Here is a 12,501-nt window from a genome sequence, read left to right as displayed (position 1 = left end):
CTTTTGCCAAGATGTTTCCAGAATGAGGGAAATATTTGCAAAATAGTGACTAACCCCGTTTTTTTCCTCTCTCAAAAAAAAAAGGGAAAAAAAGGGAGCAAGGGAGAGTTCATCTATCTTGGGTCCGCTTTTGCCAAGATGTTTCCAGAATGAGGGAAATGTTTGCAAAATACTGACTAACCCCGTTTTTTTCCTCTCTCCAAAAAAAAGGGAAAAAAAGGGAGGAAGGGAGAGTTCATCCAACTTGGGTCTTACCTCAGCATCCAGTGGTCAGACCCGGCTGTGTGGGGAGGCAGAGCTGGAAGAAGGAACTACCTGTTGCTGCAGATTTCTCTGCATGCTTTTTTGCCTGCCTCTCCCCCAGTCATTTCCTCCATCTCTGTGCCTATCTTGATACCTTTTCTGCATTTTATATGTATGCCTTTGTGAGTGGCTGTACTGCTGCTTATCCTGATGTCCGTCCTTGCGTGTATCTGCCATAAGATTACATGCAAATAATCATCTGTGTGCTGGTAGCCTGTAGAAACTTCCATTGATCTTGGGACATCCTTATACAGCTACAACGCGCTAACATCTTTGTGTCTGTCCCGGCTGTGGAAAGCTGATGCCCCACTCTTTCTTGCTGTGGGCGTCTGTCTGTCTCTCCTTTTGTGACAAGGCAGACACTCGATGCTCTTAGAGAAACCATGTACACACGTTCAGGTATCCCCCATAGCTTTTCCTGCGTTTAAAGGCAATTACCGGGTTAACATTTCAGCATTGAAGGCATCACAGCAGGGGTGATATTGCAGTGAAGATGCTCCATTTTGTTTTCGATCTCAGCTGTACTCGATGTATCTTTTACAGATGAAACCTGGCATAGCCAGGATACTGTATTGTAGCTCACAGCCCAAACATTTGTATGGAATTATCTTTATGTTAACAGTGAAATAATGAACAGGAGAGCTAGAGCTCGGGCAAAGCCTCAGAAATCCGATTTGATTGTATGCACATTCCTATTGGCTTCACCTGTCAGTCACAGAAAGGTAACGGACCTGCTGAATGCCTGTATCACCCTGTCTTTCAATATATGCTGTGAGACACTTGGACAGGTGGGGTGGGCTCTTCCTGACTGAAAAGTGTGATGAAGCCATTCTTGTCATCTTGTGGGACAGCCTGGCTTGAGGGCCTGGTGATGGGGAGTGACTTGCCAGCACGTGGAAGTTTTCAGCAGAGAGAATAAACCTTTTTCTCCTCCCACTTCCATCCTGGTTATTTCTGCCCTGATTTAAGATCTTTTCAATTGAGATTATGGGAAGGAACAGTTCTTACCAGGAACGGACATTTTCAGACATTGAGCAAGTTTCAAACCAACCTTCACTGCTGCTGTCCATCACTTAGCTTCTTTCTCCTTCAAGATTTTGTTAATACCCAGGTGTCAAAAGAGTGTGTGAAAGAGAATTCGAAGAAAATCAACAGTAGCATTACCTCTAAGTTCTCCGGGAAGATATTATTCTTGTACATTTAGATGCTTCCTCTTGGAATTATTGTTTCTGCAACACACCAGCATGAACTTAATTATTTTTAACAGTTGCTTCATTTCAAATCTTGCTCATTCCCTCTATTTCTCTATGTGTCTGTCTCAGTCCTTTGCCCATTCTACCTTGCAAGGTATGTATTTGGATATGTAGAAAAAAAACAGCGGTTTTTTCATTCATTGACAGGAAACTTCATTGACAGGAAAAGTGAATTGTTCAGATTTGTATTGATTTAGAAATACATTCTTTTGGCAGCCACTAGGAGAACAGAGGTGGTAAAACCTTAGAAGACCCAAGTAGGGGTACCCCCTACTCAGTCTTAAGTACATAAAATATATATTTGCTTAAGAATACAAGTCGGGTAGTTAAAATTGGCTTCCCGATTTGAAATGAGCACCTGCTCTGATATGTTAACATATGTTTCTCTGTAAGTTATCAATGGGAAAGAAAAGCCTGGAAAACAGCCGCACTGAATTGTGCCTGATGGCTTCTGAAGCTGTCTTATGACCAATAGAGATCAGACTTTAATCAATAAATCTGTCTCTGTTTTGACTGTAAAATGAAAAAAAGTTTGCAGTGCCAAAGCTGAAAGGCACATTTTTTCCACTGTTGAACAATTTTTTTTTTCTCCTCATGTTCACTGGTGACAGAAAAGGAGTTTTGTAGAGCTGCAATACATTGCAAAAATTAGTTCCCACTGGAGATATTGTTAACTCCTGGACAGCAAAATGGGCATGTTCTGATATCCCTTCTGTAGAAAATGCTTAATAAACATCAGCGTGGCAGTAAGAAAAGAGTAAACAGTTGCTGAATTGTTTTGTTTCACTCCGTGGAGGGAAATGAGCCAAAAGAACTTCGGCTAGCAGTTAGCATCTGACTGGTAATCGCTGCTGAGAGACAGTGGTATTTGCCAGACTGCCAAGAAAGAGAGAGAAAAAAAAATATGATGCAGCGTATATTGCTTTTCGGATTGAAGCACGGCATTCAGGCCATACAGATGGCAAACTAGCTTACTTCTTGGGGATCCACCATGCTGTTGCAAACCCTCGCTTTCTGTGAATTGCTCAGGCTTTATGGGTCATCCCCTTGATCTTCACTCTCTCATGAAAGACACAAAAAGATTTTTAAGGATATATATCCTACAGGCATAAAGCAGCAAGCTCTAGAAACCTCTCCTGGGAGGAGAGGGACATAAATGCAGGATTAGGGTGGCTGTATGCCGTGTATCCACCGTGAGGTGGCAGAAAGGCAAAGTTTTCTGCCACTGAGTTTATGAGAACTGTAAATCTAGGAAAAATGTGTCTGCTTGTTTTTCCGGAGATCACCCTCAAGACACAGATTGTTCCTTAGCTAAAGGCAGTAAAACTGATTATTTTACTTTCAGAATTGCTGTTGTAGAAGCTAAGTAAAGGGATTTAAGGAAGAAATTAATTCAGTGATTGTTCTGTCCGGGGCAGAATGATGCGAGGGGAAGAATCCCTGATTTAAAGGCTCTGGAAATAGGGAACTCAAGGAATCAGGGAGGTGTGTGTTTTTTGTTTGCTATTCACGTCACTTTTTCAAACAAAATACCTGATTGAACAAAAGTGTGCACCCACCGCAGTCCTAGAACAAACAGAAGCCTGGGTTTTGTAAACTGAAGGAAAAGCAGAAAAGACCCCTGTGCCAAACAGGGTCATCTGTTCAAGTCTGATATTTAGAGGCTGTTTTATATGGCAAATGTGCCTGCCTTCAGTGGATTATGGTCTTGTCAGGATCCCCCCTACAATTTTAAAATATTCCTTTGGATGAATAGGCAGTGGATGAAGATGGTAAGACATTGGACAAGCTTCAGGTGTGGGATTTAGTCTCCAGTCTTAAGCCATTTTAGTGCCAACTCTCCAGGCCACCAGCTGCTGCTCCTGAAAGCTGCAAACCTTCTACAGGTCCCATGCCCTGTTTGTGAATGGATGTCTCGGATGCCTGAGGAGAGCCCATATAGCATGACAACTACGTTCAGGCAACAGTTTAGCTGTCCTTTACTTTTTAATGAACCGCACTTTGTCTTAATGAGACATAAAACAAATGGATGGTCTCTAATGGGAAGAAAGGGCAGACTACTAAGCTTATGTTTGATTTCTAGTATCTTGACCTCTCATCAGCGTGTCTTGCTGACTTGGCTGTGCATGGTTTTCAGAGTACTGATTTTAAGATCTGTTGACCACTCAGATGCCAGTGAAGCCAACTGGAAGCCAAATATTTTCTATGTCTACTAGTGGCTTCCGAGTTCATGTTATTTCCCTATTGTGCTTTAGAGTTTAGATTACAGATCTGAGCTTTAGCTTTACTTCTAATGGGAAAGTTTGAGGGAATAGAATAGTAGAATAACTTCAGATCTGTGGCTGGAGGAGCTTGTCAGAACAGAGAAGTTCTTAGGAAAATGTCTGCAAGGCTATGTGTTTGCCATGCTAAAGCAGTTGTGAGGTGAGCCAGACTTCACAGGGCATCAGGACCAAGAGCAAATTCCTGGGCTCGGTCTGGATCCAGGTGATACATACATGCAGACTCTACCTGGTGAATCTATGCATCTGTAGTTTCTTTTCCTTCTTGGTAGGCTTTGTCTAGTGTCAGGAATGCTCCCTTTGATGGTACAAGAATTCCCCAGACAGTGAGATGTTAAGAAAACGTAAGAAACAGTAAGTCCAGAACAATAATTTACAAGAAATTTGTACTCAGGCTGCAAAAATTTTACATCCTGGAAAAGGAAAACAATCAGGACTTCCTTTTTATAGTAAAACTAAACACTCATTGGAAAATATTATGTGCTTACTTCAATATTATTGCTCTTTTTCATATTGCCCAGCAGAAATTAAGGGTAGAGTTTCAAGGCTGGCTTAAGCCAGTCTAGCCATGTGTCACCACAGAGAGGGGGCAAGTCCTCCCTCCCGCACCGGTACCCGTTCCTTTAACAACTGGCTGAACAGTTGCTGATGGCGAAGCAAGGGTAGCAAGTAGTAGTGCACTGCAGGGATGAAGGGGAGGATGGTGTTTCAGCAGTAGCCTGACAGTTCTGTTGAAGCTCGTTGTAAAACCCCAGGGTGAGAGCCCATCTCAGCAGGCACCATGCAAAAACCTTGCACAGATTTTGAGCTGAGCTGTGGTTCTTGCTGGCTTTTGAATTATTTTCTGGTTTAGTACTTTGCAGTCCTAATGTGCCCAGTTTGTTACCTCAGACTATTTGGGGGCAGTGATGGATGTTCACTTGCCACCCCTACCAAGGGACTTGATATATCAGGAGCAGGACGGTAAGAGCTGGGACCCACTGCAAGTGTTAAGTAAAGCACTTCGCCTGCTCTGAGATCTGCAAACTGGAATCATAATGCTCAGTCTCTGCTTTCCTCTCACTTCATCTTGTTAGGAACTGTGAATGGATACCTTATCCTGGAAAGTTGGTCCATCATTTGTATTAATATAAGCAGGGCAAAGTGTCCCTAATTCTGACTAGTATTTTTGCAAGTCACCACGATATAAATGGTAAGTGCTATGCGCTGAGGCTGTTACCATAGAAAAGCAAAATGCTGCCTATTCTTGTGCTGCAGTATTGCATTCACGCTCTCACAGTCACCACTCTGGTTAATCTGCTTTCTATGATTTGCCAGTTGTTTATCAGAAACGAGTGCCTCTTGGGAGACTCTTAGGAATGTTGGGGTTTTTTTCCTTGTGTTTCATTCTCTGATTAGGAGAATAAAAAATACATGCCAGATGAACCTACGCTCCCTGGTCCACAGTGCATCTCCTCTCACTGCAGCTAATTTCCAGGTTGTTAGGTGCTAGTGTGCTATGGTGTTTCAGCTCCACATGTTTAAAATGGCCTTCAGATGTGCTCAGATTTTCTGCAAAATGCCAGCCTCTGAAACATCTCTTCATCCCTAGTATTTTTCTGTTCTCGTTTTTGTAATGGCTGTTGTCAGTTTGCTTTGCTTTGAGATCTGTGGTGGAGAGGGGTCTGTCGTTCCAGATTGTAATTACCTGAAACTGTGTTTTATTTTGCTCACTAAAGGAAGGCATCTCATTTTTTGATACCCGGTGGTGTATTTACCTTTGTTTCTTTTGCTTGCTCGGTTGTTCGTAAACTGTTCCAGTGAGCTTATGCACTGGGTTTGGTCCCTGAAAGATAAGCATTACAAACTTGTCATGGGCTACAGAGAAGGGATAATTTTAAATAAATATTGTAATGGTAGCAAAGAGACAATGTTCTAACTGTGTTTAAATACAAGGACCCATCAACGACTCACCCAGTACAAGCACACAAAGTGTATTATCTTGTCTTTATTCTTCCGCAAAGACGGATCCTTTCGGAATTTATTACTGACAAATGCATAGGAGATTAACCTGTTTTCTTAATGGTAATTTATAATGATGTTATAATCTGCTCTGTGTAATGCTTTCTTACCCAGAGGAAATGAAAACAACTCTAGTATGAAGAAACCCTATTGCTGTGGGTGACATCTAGTTGCCCTCACTGATATTACACACCACTTTAGTGGAAGCGTTCACCATTTCACTCTGCAGGAGTCCCTCCTGAAGACTTCGCATGTGTGGGCTAGACAATTAATTTCTGGAAATATGCCATAGCCAAAGGACAGAGAGGTAGTGCTTAGATTTTCAGTGTGCTTAGGCAAGACCCCGCAAGGTCATATTTAGTGTTATAACATCAACGGTGTGAAGGTGGTGGAATATGTCAGTGCATCCAGTTCTTACTTTTGACTACAGCTGACTTTAGCGGGGGCAGTCAAAGGAACATTGAGCATGTTTTGGGAATCCTCCATGGAGCAGTCTTTTCAGCACCACAGCTTAGTGGTAAAGTTCCTACTACAGCCAGGAATAATAAAGCAGTGGGGTGCTGATAGCTGAATGAAAACAACATCTAATTGTCTCTTTCTCTGTTAGAGATTCCCCTCTTGGCTGTATGGATGGAGGGACATCCATATGCAGTGTGGCCTGGGGCACGCCAGTCATTCTGCAAAGTCAACTTGTTTGTCTTTGCCATTTCCCTGGAGCGGGGATTCTAAGCACTCCCTTTCCCAGCTGGGAAACAAATACACAGAGCATTTTTTACTTATTTATTTTTTATGGACTCCTTTGACTTCCTTGAGGTCAGCACACAAAGTGAACGCATTTATGCATTAGCATGACATGAGCTAACCTCAGGTCCCCCTCAGAGCTCTTGGCGGATAACCTCAGCACCTGGAACATCCTCTCCTTCCCCATTCCGTGTCTCCTGCTTAGTGAGGGTAACAGCTAGCAGTTTCAGCTAAGGACGATGCTAACGTCTGAAACCTGGCTTTCCCAAGTGTCTCTGGAAACAATGTGGATGACTGCTATTAGCAGAGAAGACAGTATATACATGTTGTTGTTCCTTTGTAGTTGGGGAAAATGGTTGGAAAGGAGTTGACACTGATGAATGTGCAGATAGCTGAGCATGCAGAAATGTGGTAACACATTTACCACACCCTGCGGTGCAGTTAGCTTTTGATTTGATTTGCTACTGTTGCTGCTACTGTTGGGCCTGTGCTCGGGCAGGGAAAAAGGAGGATCCAAAGGCTTTTGGATCTTTCCTTATATGTAATTTAATCAGGTGTGCTGCTACTTTGATATACATAGGCTGGATGAGACTAGACAACCAAACTGGCTCAGGAACAAGTATTATCTCCACCTGGAATAAATTCTCATTGGAGTTACTTATTTACCCTTTTCCACGCAAGCGATAGCGCAAATTGATGGAAGCTGTTAAAGATCTTATTAACTACACCTTGTGTTTACCTTCTCCAGAAACTCCACCCTGGGAATACACCAGGCCTGCTGGAAGCACTATCTGACTATCCCTGGGTCAGGTCACAAATGATCTTCCGTAAATTTGCTGAACAGGGAAGGATTAAACTATGAAGAGTGTAGAATGAGATGGGTAATAGGGTTGAAAGCCTTTGATCTAGGTCAATAAATTCAATCTAACACTGTTAAAGTTTTATGCATGGTTGGGAAGAGATTTTGTAATTATTTTTTTTTTTGTCACAGGCAGATAGCTGTTCAAATCTAAATGGAAAAAGCGGTGGGAATTAGCTGTCATTTGGTAACTTCCTCCTGGAAATCATTTGCATCTGAGAATTATTTCTTAGCCCAAATGAAGTTAGTTGAGAATCTCAGGGAATTTCTGAGGAGGCAGATGTCCACATCACAGAATTACTGTCATATCTCTGATTTTCTCGATAAAGAAAAATAAACATGTCCTATTGATTTTGATAATTACTGAACTTGCTGATGGCTTGAAGAGGATAAATTTGACTGTGTCAGCTAAGAAGGTGTGTCCAGTGTTGCCCAGTTTTAAGCCCACAAGAAATGTTATCACCTTTCATAGGAGAAGCAGGCATGCTCAAGTTTTTGCTTAAGCAACATTTTGTTAATAAATTGTTTTGCAATTCAGTCTGCTGTTGAGCAGGCAGGGCAGGCTAAATGAAATAAAGATAAAATTAGGGGTGGTGGAAGGGTACTGGATCTTAGACATGCACATGCCTTCTAAAATTAGGGTAAATTAAATAGCTGCAGAGCTTAGAAAAAGGAAAAAAAAAAAAAAGATTGTTGGTATTTCCAAATGTTATTGGGGAATATTGAAACAAGACTTCACTTTTAGTTTGGACTTGTTCCGTGGTATTGTGCAGTCCAAAAGTAGTTCTGTATCTACAGACAAAATGCTCGCGACTGCAGATCACAGAAACAGCAATGATGTTAATGGTTGGGAAGACAATACAATGTAGCTGGTTAATGAAAGAGCTTGATCTGTACAGAAAATTATTTTGAGCAGATACACACATATATAGAAAGCAAGATTAATTTAGAGACCTTTGTCATTAAAGCAGATTTTTGTATGGTTTTGTGTGGGATTTAAGGGGGATTAAATGTTTGACATCACTTTGCCTGCACAGGCTATGTCGAAGAGGTTACTGAGAGGGTGATGGAGAATTCAAATGCGCGCCTGTGCTGAAAGAGTGGAAGCAATGGATCAGACTGCAGCCTGGCCAAACAAATTGCTGTATCTACTACATTTCTAAAACCAAGGTGCTTCTGGTTTGACAGCAGATGCCGCAGGGATGTAGAGCTGAAGGAAGTTTTATGATTTGCCAAAATATGAGGGGATCTCAGCGAGGACATCAGAACTGGGATGTCCCTATCTTCTGTCTTCAGTGATGCCTTGCTTCACGTGCATCTTTTATATGCTATGCTGTTACTAAACACTAAAAATAAAAAGTCAGCAAGGTGGATTCGCTGATCAGGTGCATTTCTTTTTTGGAAGAGATGGTCCTGGCCATGAAACTTCTGTTCCTCACCTGCCTGTGGCCGACAGCAGTGCTACACAGTTCTCAAAGTCAGCATCACCATCTTCATCATCGGCAACAGTTCTCATTCTTAAGAAAGCATAACAGGTAAGCAATATACTCTCTCTGTCTGTGTTCATCTGATAAACTTTATGCTGTCAGCAACCTTTCAATGCACCCTTTTTGTTCACTGTCCTGTTTTGGCCGTTTCTGAATTTATGGTATGCATAGTATTGATAGGGTGTTCCCCAAACAGAAGTAGTGAACTATTAATTAATTTTTCATAATCAGACATTTGATATTGTGATTTTGTGAATGCTTTGTATACGCACAGGTGTGCACACACTCACAGCCTCACACAGCTCTTTTAACTTGTGTAATACCAGGCTACTATTGTGATACCAGACCACTACTGTGATGTAGCAAGTATTCTTACCCTCTCACTCCCATTACAAGAAGCAGAAACGCCTTCCAAAATTCTATGCCAATGTTACAAAATTATTTCCATTACCTAAGCAGCGGAGTAGCTACGCTATTCATATAGAGACATTTTAATGGCACTAAATGAAGTGAACTGTACCTTATTTGCAGTGACGACACAATGTATACCCTTTTTGGAATATACTTATGCTTTTAGATATTGAAGATTGTGTCTGTTCCTAGTCTTTCCAATCAAGTAGCTGGTTTAAAATGAATAACGATACGAAGGTTTTTCTGTCTAAGTTTCTGTGCAAAGTGTTAGTGCTTTTTCCCACAAATGCAATTTCACATCTGCCATGTGAGGCCTCTGAATGTGTTTCCAGATTAATCTAACAGTATGTAAACAGACAGTGACTGCCAGTGATAATCCAAGCAAAATCTCTCTTTGTTGGGAGGTAGGAGAAATTGTAGTAAGTAGCTCTACTTAAGGAAGAAGAAGGGATACAACTGTTACATCTTTCTGTGTACTTGACCCCCTATTAAAATGGGCAGGGGAGCTCACAGTTTATTCATATGATATCACATATTGAGGAAAAGTAACATAATTAGACTCCTCTGATGTGTTTAAGCTGTTTTTAAAATCACATGCTTTGTAGCAGGTATACTGCTGTTTATCTTCTGTATCACTTCTTATGTGATAATCCAGCAGTGACATATCTTTGAATCCCTACAAGTCTTGATAAAATCACGTTTAAGCAACGCAGGGCAACAGAACATATCCCAGTGACACAATGGAGGTGCCTGGAGGTGTGATATTGCTCAGTACTTCTGGATTTCAACTCAAGGTCATAGGTTCAAGTTTGATCTAAGCCAAAAGCTCATGAAAAGAATGGCTATTCAGCAGACTGTTTCAAACTCGCTGACAGTTTTGGAATGAGTGCTAGTGCACAATTAGTTGTAATAATAAAACAAAATAAGCTAGAACTAGCCCTGATATTAAAATAAGGTCTAATCTGGTGACTCAAATGGAAACAGAATAAAATATCTTCTTTTTGCTGTAGTGGTAAGGAAGGTCTATTTTAAGCTCAGCTGATACACTTCTGTCAGTGGTAAAAGGGAAAAACATGCTACTGTTTTTTGCATTTATCCTGTTCTGCAGTAGCTGAGAGGAGTTGCTTTATCACTGCTCTGTCTACTTGGACTTGTGCAAAGCATTTGACACTGTCCCACATGTCATCCTTGTCTCTAAATTGGAGAGACATGGATTTGATGGATGGACCGCTCAGTGGATAAGGAACTGGCTGGATGGATGCACTCAAAGAGTTGCAGTCAATGAGTCTGTGTCCAAGTGGAGACCAGCGATGAGTGGTGTTCCTCAGGCATCGGTATTGGGACTGGTGCTTTGTCGGTGACATGGACAGTGGGATTGAATGCACCCTCAGCAAGTTTGCTGATGACACCAAGCTGTGTGGTGTGGTTGACATGCTGGAGCAGGGGGAACGCCATCCAGAGGGACCTTGACAGGCTTGAGGGGTGGGCCTGTGCAAACCTCATGAGGTTCAACAAGGCTAAGTGCAAGGTCCTACACTTGTGTCGGGGCAATCCCAAGCACAAATACAACCTGGGTGGACAATGGATTGAGAACAGCCGTCAGGAGAAGGACTTGGGGGTGTTGGTTGATTAAAAGCTCAACATAACCCAGCAATGTGTGCTTGCAGCCCAGAAAGCCAACCATATCCTGGGCTGCATCAAAAGCAGCGTGGCCAGCAGGTCGAGGGAGGTGATTCTGCTCCTCTACTCCGCTCTGGTGAGACCCCACCTGCAGTACTGTGTCCAGCTCTGGGGTCTCCAGCACAAGAAAGACATGAACCTGTTGGAGTGGGTCCAGAGGAGGGCCATGAAGATGATCAGAGGGCTGGAGCACCTCTCCTATGGGGAGAGGCTGGGGTACAACCGCCTACAACCCTTTAGTTCCCATGCACACTTTTAACCAGTATTTCAACCTCATATTCCTCACTACGCGGGTGGTGAGGCACTGGCACAGGCTGCCCAGAGAAGCTGTGGGTGCCCCATCCTTGGAATTGTTCAAGGCCAGGTTGGATGGGGCTTTGAGCAAGCTGGTCTAGTGGAAGGTGTCCTTGCCCACAGCAGGGGGGCTGGAACTAGAAGATCTTTAAGGTCCCTTCCAACCCAAACCATTCTATGATTCTATGATTAAAAATTCACAAAGCAGGGGAAAAGACTGGTGGTAGGAGACAGCATGTTTTGTGGCATCCTGCTGGACATCCTTTGCTGACCTCTTGCCATGGGAGAGCAGTAACAATACTAGCATAGAGTCCTCTCCATCTTCACAGATCTTTACTACTGCCTACAAATGGATCCACACAACGATCCTGTGAGACACGCAGGACCATGTTCTCAGCTGATGCTGACTGGTGTAGCAGTTTTCTTTACACAAGGCAATGCTTTGGCCTTCCCTGTCTTCCTAGGCCCTAGTGATTTGGAACTGGGCAGAAGACTGCAGAATCTGAGCCATGAAGATCCCCAAAGCTTAGCAGCTGCAAATCAGATTTTCTGCGGAAAGGATCCAAATATGTTCAATTTCTCTTTGTTTGATTCTCTGGTTTTGTTTCTAAAGGCAACATTTTCCTCCAGTACATTGCAACAGGGTCTGACTTTCCACCAGCCTCTTTTTCCTTCTGGGGAAAAACCTTTCAGCCAGCACCAGGGTTATTAGGGACACAGCTGACAGATGGCCTTGGTTAAATGGGTGGCCTTTTAAAAAGAATCCCATGTGAAAATGTTACTTAACCTACAAGTTCCACTGTTTTAATAGAGTAACCCAATTCTCCCTCCAAAGCTATTTGTCTGCATTCTCTTGTAAAGAAGATTTTAAAGCATTAACCAAAAGTACATGAGAAAGAGATTATTCTCATGGTCCATTTCCTACAGCAAGGAACAAAACATTTGACCTGTCAAAATATTAGGCTTTTTGACAGTACGTGTTGCTGATGTTACTGAACACTCGTAAACACATTTTTATGAGAGAAAGAACTGTGCAATTTTAATGCTTACATTTATCTGTGTTTCAAAATTTGATAAATATGTCAAAAGTTTTAGAGATCACACTGCTCTTTAACTCCACAGACTCTCCTGGGAGTAAGATTTCTGTAACTTCTACTTTTTGTGTACCTTTCATTTGGTAGTAGCTAGAG

General features: G+C 42.3%; 1 protein-coding gene across 1 annotated transcript in view; it reads left to right on the top strand.

The window, feature by feature from the left end:
- The first annotated feature begins 8,846 nt into the window (after positions 1–8,846).
- Positions 8,847–12,501, top strand: part of GABRR3 (gamma-aminobutyric acid type A receptor subunit rho3) — a 32,537-nt gene continuing 28,882 nt past the window's right edge. Inside the window, exon 1 of the mRNA XM_009640473.1 lies at positions 8,847–8,974. Within this exon, the coding sequence (XP_009638768.1) occupies positions 8,847–8,974 (128 nt within the window). The remainder of the gene's footprint in view (positions 8,975–12,501) is intronic.

This window comes from Egretta garzetta, unplaced genomic scaffold (assembly GCF_000687185.1).
Source record: "Egretta garzetta isolate BGI_Z169 unplaced genomic scaffold, ASM68718v1 scaffold516, whole genome shotgun sequence".
Lineage (NCBI taxonomy): Eukaryota > Metazoa > Chordata > Aves > Pelecaniformes > Ardeidae > Egretta > Egretta garzetta.
Note: the sequence above shows the minus strand (reverse complement) of the source record. Positions and strands in the feature narration are given on the sequence as shown.